The 17,335-nt window shown below is 33.4% G+C and overlaps 1 protein-coding gene across 1 annotated transcript; it reads right to left on the bottom strand.

Moving 5' to 3' along the window:
- Positions 1–15,434: 15,434 nt before the first annotated feature.
- LOC111409076 lies at positions 15,435–17,033 on the bottom strand. Its single transcript, XM_023038978.1, has 2 exons — positions 16,497–17,033; positions 15,435–15,908 (listed from the first exon to the last, which is right to left on the bottom strand). The coding sequence occupies exons 1-2, from the start codon at positions 16,826–16,828 to the stop codon at positions 15,731–15,733; spliced, it is 510 nt and encodes a 169-aa protein (XP_022894746.1). The 5' UTR covers positions 16,829–17,033; the 3' UTR covers positions 15,435–15,730.
- Between the last annotated feature and the right edge of the window lie 302 nt (positions 17,034–17,335).

Genomic DNA, 17,335 nt, shown 5'->3' with positions numbered 1-17,335 from the left:
AAAAAAATTAAAAAAAAAAAAAAAAAAAAAAAAAAAAAATTCATTTGATGAGATGTGCCAAAAATTAGCCAATGCAAAGATTGCAGCAGAGACTAAACTGGTTGAGGCACAAAGTGTGATGGAGAATGCTCAAAAGAAGTTCATGGAGGCAGAGGAAAATATGATGGAGAATGTAACTAATGGATGGAAACTAAGTGTGTCAATTATTTTTCCCCTTTAAAGCTCTCTTTCGGAATAATGATGTAATAATGTGCTAAAGCTTATTTCTCATAATTTGTTTTGCTTCGGTGCGGGCAAGGAAACTACCCAAAGAGATGGACTTTATTGAGAATGGCATTGTGCAACTCGTAACTTAGCATCGTATCAAGTGGCTTATCAGCGGCAGCTAATAAATATTATTCAAGGTATAATGCTATTAAAAAAATTTCTTTATCACCACTCCTATAAAAGAGAGGATCCTACTTCACTATTCATTTTGGAAACCTCCTTTTCACACCTATCCAGTCCCACTATTCATCAACCAAGTTGCCCTATACGAAACCATTTGTGGAAGAGAAAACCCACTTAAAAAGGAACTTTGACTCTTTGGTACTCATTCTCTCTTTCCCTGTACCCTAAGATCACTTTCCTCTCGCGATCGTCGAAAAGAAACCTAAATCATTTGCAGCCCTATTGAGATATATACCTGTAAACATAATTTTCAATGGTTGAATTTCTTTATATTCTCTATGTTGCTTCCGGTTTGTTTAGTTGGATTGTTGAATTTGCATTTTTTTTTCATTTCTTTTTTTATCTTTTAAGAAATCTAACCTAAAATACCTAAAGTCTGTTCACTTCATGTTTTTTTTTGTGTTTTTTTTTCTTTTTTTTTTGAACATTTTCTTATTGTTTTATGGCGTTCAATAAGAGATTTATTCCGTTTTTTGCTCAATCTTTTAGTAGATTTCAATCTTATAAGAAATTGAACTAAAATACCTCAAGTTTGTTCTTTTGATGGTTCTATATTTTCACACAACTACTTTTAAGTGTTAATTTATTACTTCTCTTTCTTTGGAGTTGTGTGAAACTCTTATGGAAGAACCGAACATTAGCACAAAAATTGAAGAGTATTAACAACATGTATGTTGATTCCATTTTTTTGTCTTTGTTTGAAGGTTATTTTTTAAAAAAAATAATTTCTTCCCTTTGTAGTTTTTTTTCCTCGTAATTTTAGATTCTAATGTTTTGTATGTATGAACCAACCATTGTGTTTTTTTTTTCTTTATGCGTAGTGTTCGATTGTATTTTTTACTTCTTGAAGTGTTCGATTGTATTTATCTGTTGGTCATATTGACAACTGCAGTAGTGCAGTCTAGGATACCATATCGAGAGTAGTTTATGGGAGCTACTTCTCAGTGATATATACAATTTGATAGGTTGAATGGATGATACTTAAACTAAAGGCAAAAAGGAATTAAGAGTTCAAGAATGACTTCTAGCCACTTGTCCCGTCTTTTATTTATTTATTTATTTTTGTTAACGGGTTCTTATATTGATCAGCAATATGTACAACTAAAAATTCTATAGGGTATTTAAAGAAACTATTTTGATGGGCACAAAGGTTGCATGTATATATCTTCAAATATTTGTATGATTCACAGTCCACAGTTATCGGTTGTTTTCAAGTTATGTAAGCTTATTTATATGTCTCAATCATTACTATTGTGTCGTATGCTCATAGGGATAGAACTATTTTTTTCCTTCTCTTTTACATCTCTTTTTTCTTGTTAGTTAAGGTTTCAATATTTCAAGTGGAGATAATTACTTTGATGTTTAGTTAAGTGCTGACTAATGTGCCACTTCAATTAGAATTTCTTCACATGATAATGGAAAGACCATGGTAGACGCTTCTTTGGGAAAAATTATGACATGTGAGAAGATCACTTGACTTCTGTCAGAATGTGAAAAGTAGAAGTGAAATAGGGATGGGATGTTGCATAGGTCAAAGCCCTAGATACCGAGTAAGTGAAATATCTTTTATATTGAAAATGTGATCTGAACAGTGGCTTTAGTATACTGTGAAATATTGCACTTGATTCTTATTTGAATTGCCTTGTAGTTTGTTGGCAAAGCATGTAAACAATTTTATAATAGTGAAGAACTCTACATACATTACGCTATCCTCTGCAATCTCATCCTTCTTCACTCTTAAGGTAAATTAACTCAATCATGCACTTGTGTGTGTTTATATGCATCTATGTATGCACGTATATACCTATATTATAGTTTTTTAAAATTTTAAAGATTGCTTAGTAAATGTTAATCCTTGGTATACATTTTTTAAAATTTTTAATGGTGATAGGTTTGAGCACTAAATTGGATGATATGACCAGTTACAACGACATTCTCTCAATACTGTCATTTCCAATGATTTCAAGAGGTAAGGTTTTTGATAGTTTAATTTCTTCTTTAGCTCGAATTGAATTCGATTATCTTTGAAATTTTAGTTTTTTTTATGCCATGCTTTTAATTTTTAAAACATACGAATTGTACAGATTTCCTCCAACAGCTGCCACTATCAGTTCCTTGTTCAGGTCGTGTATCTGCTGCCTCCCTGATGCTAAATTCAGGATACTTATTTTTCGTAATCCTCGATTTTATGAGATGCCAAAATGACTTATAATATTTGATTTCACTTACTCCGTTTCAAAGTTGATTGACAATAAGTGTCCAATAAATAATGAAATAGAATACTGAGTCCGTGTATTTTAATTATAGGAAAATGTTTTACATTGTAAGAAGTTCAATTTTAGAAGACAAAATATTATAACTGAGTACCCTCTCTATAATTGGTAGTGAACTTAATGGTCCATAAAATTTTCATAGCATATTATAGTAAAAAAGTTTTGAAACATAGTTTGTTTGTAAATTTCTCAAAAGAGTACAATGTGACAGAAGGCATAGTATATCCTACTTTAGTTCTCAAATACAAGCATAATTTTTTCAGTAAACGTCACTTCTTTTAGGAGTATATGACATTGTAAGCCTAAGCAGTTGTTAACACATGTCCTTGGGTTGTGAGGGGATTTATGTATTTGTTCACCATGCGTACATATTTTGATTGTCAATATTTGTTGGAGAGCAAGTTTTGACCCTAAACTGAATTGTTTAATTGGATCTTACTGCTGACTTCTTAAAATGTTGAACTTGGGTCGAATATTCAGGAAGCTCATGCCTTTTCCACCGTCGTTGGCTATTCTCTTGATGTCTTTATTGTTGATGGTTGGACATATGAGGTATTTCCATTATAATTTTTATTAAGGTCATGGTTGGAGTGTTTTGTTCCTTTATAAACTACAACCTTCTTTTGTTGTGATGCAATATGTTTGAAAGTTCTAATTATATTCATATGTTTGTAAAGTAAATATATATCCTTTTGTGAAACTTTGTGCTTCTGTCTTATTTTAGTGAAACATTATGCTTTTCTTTTTGAAATTTAGCTCTTTCCTTCACAGATTTCTAATTTCTTTTTTGTTTCCAGAAATCGTGTGATTTTTTTTGCCACATTATTTATGCAATTGTTGTAGTTAAGTTAAAGTTGATAAACATTTTAAAGATCATTTTAGTCATTAATAATTAAATAGTAGAATGTATTGATGATAGACAAAATTCATATTCCCAAGGGAAACTCGTGTTCAATTATAACTTCATAAGTGAGGATATTGTCATTTTATGTATTGCATGCCATGGTTTAAATAACAGTGGCCTAGTCATTTTATCAACTTGATGAAGTAGATGGATACCCTATAGCTCATTTGTTGAGCCTCCACTATTATTTCATTTTTAAAATGAAATACCAAACTGAAAGGTCTTTGTTCATTTGCTTCTCTGAAGCTAATAAAAAAAGTTCTCACTTGCCCTATTAGATAACTTTTCAGGAGGTCGAGCAGCTCCGAGATGCAGTAGAAACAGAATTATTGAAGATCGAGGTATTTTTATGCTATTCTTAATAAAAATGTTAGTACTTTGCAATGGTGATTGCATTCCTAGATATATTTTATATTTATCATGTAGTAGTAAGATTACTGTGGCTAATGCTTGAATTTTATTTATTTTTCGTGAATTGATTTTCTTTAGTTTATCATTTTCTTTTGGTACAGGATAATCTTTGATGCAATCTTGATTGATTGGTGGCATGAAGAAGTTACGTCTACGTGTGCAGAAACAAAACACTGCAACATTGAGGATGCAGAATCAAGGAAACACTTCATCACTATAATTATGAATGGCTCTAATCTGGTGCTACATTCTCAGCTGCTTCTGAGGACCATTTTCGTTCAGAGGTGTTGTGATAGTCCTTTTTTCGAAAACATTTGAACTGGGATGTCCCTTGGTGACCTCAACTTAATTTTAAACTCTGTTCATTTAGCAGTTAGAATTTGCAAATCCTTATGAAACCCATTGTATTATCAGGCAACAACATCGTCTTTGTTGAACAATCAGTGTCATGAAGTTGAGTACAACGGAGTTTTAAAGGTCATTTATCGATCTTCCACTGCTCTTGGGTATCTTCTACCATCTATTGCAAATGTTAAAACAAGGGTTTTGGTGCAGGTGCACTTCGACAACTTGTCTCTAGCAGCATTGAGGTTAGATGTTGCACAATTATAGCCCTTGATGGCAACAATCTTGTGTGGAAGAATATTATAGTCTTTTTACTCCATTACTTATCGTAATCTAATATTTCCTGAAGATGGATAATGTTATATGTAAATGATTGTGATTGTGGAAGAAAGTATTATGAAAAGAAAGTTGCAAGCATGGTCTACACTTCATTAACAAAAATATGTCTTCAGCATGAATCATCGATTCATGAAAACAGTATATCCTCGTTCCTTTCTCAACTTCTCACGTTTCTTAAGATTTGCCTTTATTGATTATATTGCATATTTTTATTTTACAATCTACTAACCTAATAACGTTTTCAAATTTTAGTTGTTGTTCTAAATGTAAATACATGATACCATCAATTGAACATCTGATGAACCAATACTTCACAGTTCTCTCTGTTAACATTATTTACCTTGAAATAAGTGTGCAGTAATTATTGTGTGTTAGTGTACTTCTTCAAGATGCACTATAGTTTTTTCATTATCCTTTATTTTCTCTAACTACACTACTTAATCTTCTTTCCGCCCATAGGAAAAGATGGATATCTATTTTCATTGTTATTTAGATTTATTTCCACCGCTCACTTGATTGATGAGGTCTTCATGTTCTCAAACAAGAAATGCCTAATTGCTTTTCATTTCCATAGCTAACATGGGTTTTATAATCATTTACTCTTCGTGTTACCCTAGCCTTTATCTCACATGTAATCTTCTCTACTAATGAAGAAGCTCAACCCTAAAGAAACTCCTTTAGAATAGTAACAAATAAAGCTGTTGAAAAGGTTATCAATCTCTTCTTTACAACTTTAATTTCCACATTTCCTTAATTTGCCATATCTTTGTATTTTTAATTATTACATTAATTTCTATTATTCTATTCAGGTTTTTACCTTCAAGGGTTCCAACCATCGTACACTCATAAATGCAAACGTTTGGTTGAAAGCTGAGTAGAAGAAGCTAATTCTTCCCAATCTTCCAAATACTACTATTGCATCTTTTTCTCAAGCTTTGGAACTTAAGAAATTACAGTGTTAGTACAAAGCTACCAACATAGTTTATTTCCTTTTAGTTTTTTTTAAGTTTTTCTTCTGTTTTTGTTTTAGAATATCTGCAAAAAAAAAAAAAAATGTGAACTCCGTCAAGGAAGAAATATATAAAGTAATCAAACTTCAAGAAAAGCATACCAATGCTTTGGTTCATGGAGAACCACAAATGTAATAATAGTAGTATTATTGTACAAAAGACATTAACAAAACGTTATCACAAACATCTAATAGTTTTTATTAACAATATTCTATTACAGAAAAATTACATTGTGGATTACTTTTACCAATAACTGCCTTTAGTTTGAATAGATGGGTCCAGTCTTATGGATCTAGGTATATGAAGCCACATATAATCTAAATTGATGTCAAGACCTAAAAACAAGGTTAATCTACATTAGATTGAAACTTCAGAAAGCATCCAATGAATGGAATGCTTATTGGGCCTGTTACCATTCTAAATCAGTAATTTGTCTTAAAACAACCAATCCAGATTCCCCTTTCAAATTCATTCTACTCTACATCTTCCGTAAGATTGTCAGCAATTTTAATGTAATGCTTGCTCCCTCTTACACTTCGGACCACCTATAAGATTGCTTTGACTATGAACTAGCTAGAAGTAGTGTTATTAGAATTGACAATTCAGTTTTAAACAAAGGCTTACCTCTTAGAAAGTTGGAACAAGTGCTCTACTTGAACTGAGTTGCACTCCCCTTCCAATCAAGAAATTTTAGAATTGAGAACACCACCTAAGTCGTTATTTATTGTAGTCTTCCAAATCGAATGAAACAACTGCTTTTATTCTCATCTTTTTAAACTCTTACTCAATAAATTGCCCAAATTCAAGATAGTTGCTAGTTATAAAAGGTAGTTATAGGACTTTTTTTCCCCAATGTACGACACCATTTCCCAAATTTGAATACAAAAGTAATATATATAATAATTTATAGTAAATTTAGAATGTCACAGTTCCCAAATTATGTAGACTTAGTAGAACAGGGGATTACTCATATGCATCATGTGCACCAATTACTCTTGTTCACATACATGAAAGCATTAACAAATATTACAGTTCTCTGCCATGAGTAAACGTGTTACAAATAAAATGGGAATCACTCTTCACATTACCTGTTCTTGTATTTTCTACAACCCTTACACTATGCTATGTACTTCTTTCATCAATTTTAGAAATTATGCATTAACAAACTGAATTATATAACTTGTGGAGCAACTTTATCAACCCTGTACCTCAGAAAGCAGCTCATCCAGAATCTTGCAAGAAGTATAACTATAGCATTTTCTCTAGCTATCTCCAAACAACCTGTACAACGCTACCGATTAATAGACTGCTGTTAAGAACATTCTTTATTGAGCATATTCACCATTGCCAACAGCATCATCAATGTTTAGATGTAAAGGCTTTTTTCTTTTTTGCATCTTCTGTAGCTCATCTCCCGTATAGACGATTGCTTTCATTACCTTCATGCTTTTAGTCATCCAACACTATACCTTCTGTTGCAATTTTCGAATGTTTATTTTCATTTGCTATTTAAAAAATCTATGTTCCTTCGTAAATATTTCTACTTTCATAATAAATAATATAGTTGATTATAAATATTTATTAACTTCTGAAAATCAAGCGCATGAACAAACACCACATTATGAATCGAAAATTTAGGAGAACTTGCAAAAGAAACAAGATGTATGAATCTATTCTTCAAGCACACTAACATTACCTTCAAAATTACAAAACCCGTGCATTGCACGGCGCAAGACTAGTATTATATAAATTTCTTGCCTCAACACAAGATCAAAGAATCAAAATACCAAAAGAGCAAACACCAAAAAAGAAATCATTTACTAAATAGTTTTCAAAGCTCTAACTTGGAAGAGGTAGTTGGTGTTATAATTTGTAAAGAATAAGTTCATTATTGACGATCCATGCGATCAGAAAAGAATTCAAGAGGTTCTAAAAAGTGTAAGAGGCACAACTAAAGAGGTATTCGGTGATTTACATGTTAGGTGATCAAACTATATCAAGGTTTAGTTTGTGTCCATATCAACTGTAAGTTAAATCAATTTAGATGATCAAATTTGACAAATTCAAATAAATTAATCATTTAATGTTGCATTTAAGTGAATTTGTCATTTAATGTCATGCAGTTGTTACCTAAACTGGTGCTGATAGCCTTACTCTAATTTTTATGACATATTTGAAATTCATAAATTTTTTCATTATATATTTTATCAACTTTTATTAAAATAAATAAAAATATGATTTTGATCTGAACCAAATATAGACATAAATTGAGTTGCCATAATAGAAATCCAATTGTTATTTCATTCCCAAATAAAGGTACATGCAAATTATTGAGTTACAAGTCACAAGTTACTCAACTGGATTTCAAAAAGTTGTAAATGTATTGATCGGCGCACAATAGCCTCCTTTGCCATGGAAATCCCTAAATCACCAATACCAAATTCTTTCTCTAACACTGCCTCTGTCGATCTGGTGGAAGATCCACTCACCAACCCATATTCCTCTCTCAATTCCCACTGCCACAAGCTATCCACCCTCCAAGCTATCCACAAGCTCATGGCATACCATCCTTGACAAAGTGGCATGCACTCGATCCCTTTCTCTCATTAACAAGCTCCATGAAGACCTAATCTACATTACTTTCAATCTCCTTGCCCTTATCAAACTCCTTCACTTCTTATATGCCCAACAAAGACTCCAAAACCCATACGATGATTTGAACTCCAAGCAGTATGTATTCGAATCTTATCCTCATCAATATCTAAATCATTACTCGAGGTCCATGGTTCCTTTTGCACTTCGTTGACTGCAAGCCCACCTGCCCCTTACCCTTGGAAGCCGACAATTATCCTTCGACCGCCTTTATCTCTTTTGCATTTCATTAGAGATAAGAAACTAAAAACCGCTACCGTTAGCCATCAATCAACTTTGGACATAAATACTTTAATATATAATTGATGTAATTTTATGATAGATTTATAATTCTGTTAATATTCAATTAAAATACATAATAGAATTTGTAGATTCAAACCCTAGCAAGTTTTCAAGATGAAGAAAAATTTCAAATCAGTTTAAACCTGACCATTAGTGGGCAAATATTTCTTTTTCCACTTGTGAGATTCACATACTCAAATAGATATTCATTTTATTTCTCTTGGTATAAATCTAAAAGTTGATCTCAAATCACTCATTTCTTTTCCCGTTCTTATTCGATTGGGTTTAACCGGTAATCTCAACATCTAGACATGTGATGATTCTCCACTAGATGAGTGCTTCGACATTTGAGCTTATACTAAGTAATTCAAACCCACTAATTATCTAAGCCCAAACATCAATTACAATTGCTCTAGACCAATTTTTTCTTTCTCCCTTTCTCAATTAAATCTCATGATTTACGTCATTCCTTTAAGCTTTCTTCTTGACCCTTGTACTAAGCTTTAGGTTGATAGTTTCCAGTTGTTTAGGCCAGAGGGTATCGAATTTCGAGATATCCCTACGGGTTTAATAACTTGAGTAAAAAAGGCTACAAAACGAGGTCAAGTGCAATATTATTCTTTTAAGCACAATAAAACAAAATGGGACTTCAATTTCTAGCATATGGTCATTACCTAGCTTATACTTGACAAAAGACACTCTACACAAACTTTTTTTACATGCACTAAATCAACACACTTCTATATTTTATCCTTCACCGGTTCGACCACTTTCAAACTTGTCTCACAATATGGTTAAGTAAAAGAGAAGTTGATATAGGTTGATAGAAATTTAAACACAACTCATAACCTAGTTTTACTAACTCAAAACTTTCTCCATCAATCAAAATTCCACTTCTAGATAATAATTAATCATGAATATTATGTTCAAAATAACTTGGGATCTAACATGGACAAGCAAAATTTTTGAAAAATTTTAGGCACAAATGGCATATTTAGTCATAGCTCTTGAATCACAATCTATACAAAGTAAGCATAGTCACCCCCAAACTTAAATCACACTTTGTTCTCAATGTGTAAAGAACAAGATAAAGAGAAGAGGAAAAACGAAACTTCCTTATTTGTATATTTGTGAAAAGATACCAACACTTGAATTGAACTTGTGATGCTCTTGATGAACTTGGCTAAGTGATCTTGTTGTACACCAATTTACCACCAAACTTGTAAGGAACCATGGATATGTGGCTCGAATCTTCAAAAAAATTGACCTACGAAAAATGGTATTAAATAAAAAATATGTGTTAGCAAAAGTAACAATCACAAATAAATATCAAAATAGTATAAGGGAAAGAAAATTGGATTGCCTCCCAACAAAGCTTGTTCTAAAGACTCTAGCTCGACTACTGGGACATGATCACTCTGGGTTGTCAAAGAGAATAGATGACTTCTCTTTTCAAAAAATCACTTCCCAAGTATGGTTTCAAAAGTTGCCCGTTGACCTTGAAATTTTCATTTTCCTTGTGATAAAGTTCAATTACTCCATGTGGAAAGATTTTTGCGATGGTGAAAGGACCCGACCATCGTAAGCAGAGCTTTCCAAGAAATAATTGAAGTCTAGAATTTTAGAGAAGAACTTGTTGCTCAACAAAGAACTCCCACTTCATAATGTATTTGTCATGCCATTTCTTTGTAAATTCGGCCATTCTCATAAAAATTAAGGCGAAATTCATCAAGTTCATTCAATTGAAGCAATCTTTTCTTGTCGACCAATTTGACATCAAAATTCAAAACTTTCATTGTCTAATAAGCCCGATACTCAAGTTCTACCGAGAGGTGGCAAGTTTTCCCAAACAAGAGGCGATAGGGCGACATACCAATGGGTGTTTTGAAAGTGGTGCGGTAAGCCCATATTGCAACATCTAATTTCTTGGACCAAATTTTCTAGAGGCATTCACCATCAATTCAAGAATCATCTTCAACTCTCGATTCGAAATCTCAACTTGGCCACTAGTTTGGGAATGATAGAGATGGCCACACGATGCTTCACTTCATATTTGATCAATAGTGGGCCAAAGAGGCAATTACAAAAATGTTGATCTCCATCATTAATGATAGTTTGAATGGTGCCGTAGTGAGAAAAAATATTTTTTCTTTGAAAAGTTTACTACCATCGAGCATCATTAGTGGACAAAGACACTGCTTCTACCACTTTGACACATAATCAACCGCCATCAATATGTATTGATTTGAGAATGAAGAAGAAAAAAAGGCCCCATAAAATCAATACCCTACACTTAAAAAATCTCCACCTCCAATATATAATTCAAATGCATTTCATTTCGGTTGGAGATATTATTACTACGTTGGCATCTATCGCACTTGGAGACAAGAGTGTGAACATCTTTGAATAATGTGGGCCAATAGAAAGCGGATTGAAGTACCTTTGATGCGTTTTCATGGCACCAAAGTGACCACCATAGGGAGAAGAATGACATTGCTTAAGAATTTGCTCAATTTCATCATCTGACACACATCGCCTGAAGATTTGATTTGATTCCTGTTTGAATAACAAAGGATCTTCCCAAAAATAATGCTTAATGTCGGTGAAGAACCTCTTTCTTTGTTGGTAAGAGGAATTTGGAGGAGTGATGCCACTAGCAAGAAAATTCACATGGTTCGCATACCATGGTGTATGAGTGGCTTGTAGAAAATGCATGATTTGCAAGAATTGCTCATCGAGGAACACCTCATTTATCTTCCCATTATCTTCCACTTCCTCAACTTGCTCAAGCCTAGAAAAATTATCGGTAACAAAATCTTCGGTCTCCTTCTTCTCTCAAAATTTCAGTCAAACTCTTGTAGAAGAAGAACAAATCTAATCAACCGAGGTTGGCATCTTTCTTTGCTAACAAATACTTGAGGGCCGAGTGGTCGGTGTAAACAATCACCTTCCACCCAATGAGGTAAGATCGAAATTTATCAAATGCAAATACTACTGCAAGCATCTCTTTTTCAGTAGTAGCATAGTTCAATTCAGCATCAGTCAAGGTTTGAGTAACATAGTAGATGACATGCAAGATTTGATCTCTCCTTTGTCCTAAAACCACTCCAACAACATAATCACTTTCGTCGCACATAAGCTCGAAAAGAAGATCCCAATTTGGGCCTACAATAATAGGAGCCGTGATGAGTTTCTCTTTAAAAGTGTTCAAAGCATTGAGACATTCTTGAGAAAAATCAAATGGAGCGTTCTTCTCAAGTAAGAAGCAAAGTACCTTTGTAATTTTTAAGAAGTCCTTGATAAACCTCCTATAAAATTCGGCATGTCTAAAGAAGCTTCGTATACTTTTTATCGATGTTGGTAGAGGTAATTTTTCAGTTACTTGAATTTTGGCCTTATCAACCTTAATCCTCTTCTGTGAAATTCAGTGGCCAAGTACTATGCCTTCTTGAACCATGAAGTGGCATTTTTTCCAATCAAGCACTAAATTGGTTTCTTCACACCTTTTTAGTACTATCCCCAAGTTCCTCAAGCATTCGTCAAATAAGGCCCCAAAAATTAAGAAATCATCCATGAACATCTCGATACATTTATTTACCAAATCGAAAAAGATAGCCATCATGCACTTTTAGAAAGTTGTGGGTGCGTTACGAAGACCGAAGAGTATCATTCTATATGCAAATGTACTATATGGACAAGCGAAAGTAGTTTTCTCCTAATTCTTCGGGTCTATAGGAATTTGACTATATCCCAAATACCCGTCCAAAAAGCAATAATAAGAATACCCTGCCAACTATTCAAGCATTTGATCAATTAAAGGAAGATGAAAGTGATCCTTTTTAGCTTAATCTTGTGATAAACAATGCATACTTTCCAACCGGTTACGGGTCTAGTAGGTATAAGTTCATTGTCCTCATTTTCCACTATCGTGATACCTCCTTTCTTCAACACCACTTAAACGGGTCTCACTCATTCACTATCTGAAATCGAATAAATTATGCCCGCATCACGCCACTTTACCACCTCAGCTCTTACCACTTCTTTCATATTACGATTCAATCGCTTTTGATGCTCCACTGATGGTTTAAAATCATCCTTTATAAGGATTTTGTACATACATAGTGAATGACTAATTCCTCAAATATCTGCAATAGTCCAACCGAAGGCCTCATTGTGTTCCCTTAACACCCAAAGTAACTTCTCTTCCTCCAACTCACTAAGGAATTGGAAATGGTAACTAGAAGTGTAGATGGATCTCCCAAATAGGAATACCTCAAATAAGATGGAAAATGCTTTAATTAAAGTGTAGGTGTTTGTTGAAAGAGATGGTAGTGGTGGTGAAGAGTTCTTTTTTCAAATCCTCAAAGTATGGTGCCCTCTTATAAGAGCAAAAAGGTGTAGCTTCTAAATAACGTACTATGTGCTCAACTTCAAGATTCTCATCCTTGTGCATGCACAGTGTTGTTGCTGTTTGAGACAGCCTAATAAGCACAAGAAATAAAAATGAGGCAGAGGCCGACGATTAATTGGCTGAGGTACATGAAGAGGAAATTATACCTACCTCTACTTTTTAATTTATCATTTCAAAAATCAAATTTTAACTTAATTATTCCAAAAATCAGGTATATACTACATCCTACCCTACACGGCCTATCCTTTAACCCATTTAACCAAGTCACAATTCACATCACTACATCACAACTGCCTACTACCACTACTCCATTGACACTTCCACCAGTTTCGCTTGCCACCACTATTCGCTAAAAAGGCGCATACTGCAAGTGCACAGGGTCATGTTCAAGTAATAAAGTGAACTTTTTGACTCTGAATTGTCGATCCCTCGAAAAATGTATATTTTCAATTTCACAATTTTAATTAGTTTAATTTTAACAATGAAAACAAACATACAATATGGATTTTGATTTTGGAAAATAACTAAAAATCTACAACATAAGAAAATATAAAAATCTTGAGAATTTCAAAGGAAAACGTGGTTAAGATTCATGGTTTCACTTAATCATCGCCTAATTAATTTTTTTACATGTCAATTAATAAATTATCCATTTACAATATTAGACTCGATTTTTTTATTTTAATTAATTACCTTTCTCAAGTGAAATTACACTTGATTTAACCTTCTATATCTATATGTCGATTCAACCTAAATAATCTCATTAAATCTTTGTAAAAATAGTTCAATGGATCACCTAGGGTTAGGAGTATATCTATATCCTCTACACATACCTAGGGTTTATACTATTTGGTCTAAAATGTACAATCTTCTCTCGAACGATATATAAATCACTAAACATAATCATTCATTGGCCACATAAATTGAAAAAAAAAATACAATAGTAGAAACATAAGAAAATAAGTATTTAAACATTAAAAAGCAAATATTGAAATTAATCCAAGCTAGGTTAAGCTAATACCATAAATCCCAACACAAGAAATTAGCCCATATTATATATATGATAACGAAGGACGGTAATCATAACATTCATTACATATTTGGAGAAAAATTGAATTAAAAACAAAAGAAGAGATAGAACCCCTTTTGATTAATTTTTGAATATGATAAACCCTTGTTCTTTATTTTCCCCAAAACTTCTCCAACTCTTTGATTGAATCTCCTTTGTTGTGCTCTAATTTCCCAAAAAAATACAAAGAAAAATCAAAGGAAAAAGAAGAGAAAAAGAAAGAACAAAGAAGAAAGAAAACAAAAAGAAAAAGAAAGAAAAGAAAAAAATGAAAGAGAAGAAGAAGCTTAAAGAGAAAAAAGAGTATCCTCAAAAATTGGTTGAAAATGGCTTATGAAAGCCCTAAAAACGTATCCCGAAAATTGCCTAAAAAGCCCTTGAAATTTGGTAAAAAAAAAAACAAAAAAAACAAAAAATGGCCCCAGCCGAGAAGCCCCAAGCACGCCTTGAGACAATTTTAGCCTCGGTAAATCAAAGCGTCTTCCCACGCCCGAGCCATAATAAGCCTACGAGTGCGCGGGGGCTTTCTTCCTTTTCTTTGATCCAACTTAGCCCTCCATATAATTCACACCAATCCCCTTAACTTTGATTATATACAATCAGATCCTCAAATTTTGATTTTTATATCAATCATGCCCTTAATAATTTGCATCCAAAGTCTTCCAACTTTCCACACTTGTTCATTTTGGCCCCCAAATTCATAATTTTGCACAATTTTGGTTATTATCTCTTCCTTTTTGCTCTATTGCCTTGGATAATTTTTACCTACAAAAGCAATAATTACATAATTGTGAGTAGAAATTCACTCCTTTAATCAATGTTTTTAAACTTACTTCGATATTAATTAAGTGTGTAAAAATACACTTATCAGCCACCTCAATCCATCACCATAACCCACCTTCGCACTCAACTGCCTCAAAAAATAGATACCCTCTTCTCAAAAATATTTGCACCGTCACCCCCCGTCGTCATCACTTTCATCACCCCTGAACCCAGTTAATCATGTAATAGAGTTGAACATGGATGTAAAGATCTGGTCCGATGACCATGAAGATTCGAGACTGAGATCCAAATCCATCATAAAACGTCGTCGTCGCATAGCGTGGTTAATTTGGCAGTGATGAACAAAGCAACCCAACTTAACGTGAAGAATCGGTGAGAGAATTTAGCATCGTTGAACACCGTCAAGTGAATTGGAATGTGGCCAATTTGGGTGAGACATGAAAGGCGTTGTGGCAATGTCGAAAAGCTATCTCGTGTATACATGATATGTGATAGCGACATTCAATGCATGTTACGAAACATATTTCAAAGTATCAAATGATCACAACTCAAAACTACCCACACCCTCTTATAGGAGGTATCTCTAGGCATGACTCGATTCCAACTAGTAGTTGATATTCTACCTTAACACATTCAATCTTGTATCTCCAAAACAATAATCTTACCAAACAACCATTCAAATTGACACCAACTACAGTTGAAAATTCTATATCCACATGAAATATTGCACTCGTGCAACTTGCTTGGTTAAAATTGTTTTACAGAAAATATAATATATTCCAGAAGATTATTAGATTGTAATTAAGCTGCTGCCACAGTCTTAATTTTTTCGGTTGTCTCAGCGGCGGCTGCACCCACTTCAGTGCGGTGGTTATGACTTTCACCGTCGCTGGGAACCGCCATACTTCGTCGCTCTTTTCTTTCATCTTGTTTCATTTGTTGTTCTCTACATTCTTGACTACAAAATGCTTTATCACCCCTGCAAAAGATAGAGATCACAGTAATTTACTATTTAAGAAAAAATGAAAAATATAATAAATTAAAATTTATTCTGTATTTAAATAATGCAAAAATAAATTAATAGATCAATAATTGCAACGAATCCAAATTAGAATATTTCTAGATTATTCAATGAAAAACAATTCATTTTTGTCATATTCAAATTTCAATATCTACTTCTAGTGTTTACATACAATAAAACCATAAAAAATGTAGACTTTTATATGCATTATCTCTTGCAAAATATAAAAATAATAGAAAAGTCACTGTTTCATACTTCAGACAGTACAAAAAGGGTAACAACATTATTGTCGGAATGATCGAACATGAATGATTGCTCATAGACATCAGTAATCCAAGTTTCACTGCCACCAAATTATAAAAATTCTACGTGACAAATATTTAATAAAAAATATACGTCAAGTCACATACCAAGTGTACACTTGGCCGACTGAGTTGGTTTGGTTCAAATTAATTTTAAAGAAAGTGACAAACTTTTTTGTCTTCAAAACTAGTTTAGTTCTTAGTTTTTCCGGTCGAACTAGAAAGAGAAAAGAAGAGGTACCACCTATACATATATATGTCACGACCAGGTGCCAAACGACGATTACAGAGGCCGCAGGTTCTCAGGAAAGGAGCTGTTTCTGTATTGGAATCAAATGTTGAACTGATCCTGTTGTAGTATCTTGGTGATAAAATCATGGCCGTTGAAAGATGATCATACTCACTCACACGGCCTTGGAGACCCTCCACCTCCATAAATTCACTGCCGGCCATCGGATTTTGAGGATAAGGCGGCGGCGGCGGCGGCGTTGCCTCCGAAGTGGCCACATCAAAACTGATTCCTGTCATGCTCGTTGTCCTCCTAAAAGTAGGGCGTGCACCCTTTCCCGACATCATGTAAAACGAGAAATATACGAAAACGATGAACACTAGAAAAACAAAATTTGCATCTTGCGTATGTGTGACTGTGTGTTTTTTTTTTCTTTTTAGAAGGAAGGGTGAGAAATGGAATTGGAAGGCAGAGAGTGGAGGAGATAAACAGAATACGGAGGGGATGATAGTGAATCTGGGCCATTAGATGCTGTGCACAGATTGCCAGGTGTCCACTTTGTAGCATCATTTTCCAGTTTAATAATCAATTTTTTCTCTCTCTAGTTTGATTGGTTTGCTTTATCTTTCATTGAAGAATGTAATGATGATCCAAGTAATAAATTTCTAAGATTAATTTATATTTTTTAGTTGTTGATTCGATCTGGCCGAGTTTAATTTTTTTTTTTTATAATGAAAAATAGTCAATTATTTTAGGTCGAAATAGTATCTTATTATTGAATAATTGGCATTATATCAGTTTCATCCTTATTAAAGGCCAAGTCAACTCGACCAAGACAATTTTCTACTCCATCT

This window comes from Olea europaea, chromosome 14, assembly GCF_002742605.1.
Source record: "Olea europaea var. sylvestris chromosome 14, O_europaea_v1, whole genome shotgun sequence".
Lineage (NCBI taxonomy): Eukaryota > Viridiplantae > Streptophyta > Magnoliopsida > Lamiales > Oleaceae > Olea > Olea europaea.
The sequence above is the reverse complement of the archived record's forward strand: the minus strand, read 5'-3'. Positions and strand labels throughout refer to the sequence as shown.

Coding starts and splice junctions, on each gene's coding strand:
- LOC111409076 (XM_023038978.1), bottom strand. CDS start 16,828: ATGATGTCGGGAAAGGGTGCACGCCCTACTTTTAGGAGGACAACGAGC. Junction 15,909..16,496: donor CGTGACATATATATGTATAG/GTGGTACCTCTT, acceptor TATCTTTTGCAG/GGGTGATAAAGCATTTTGTA.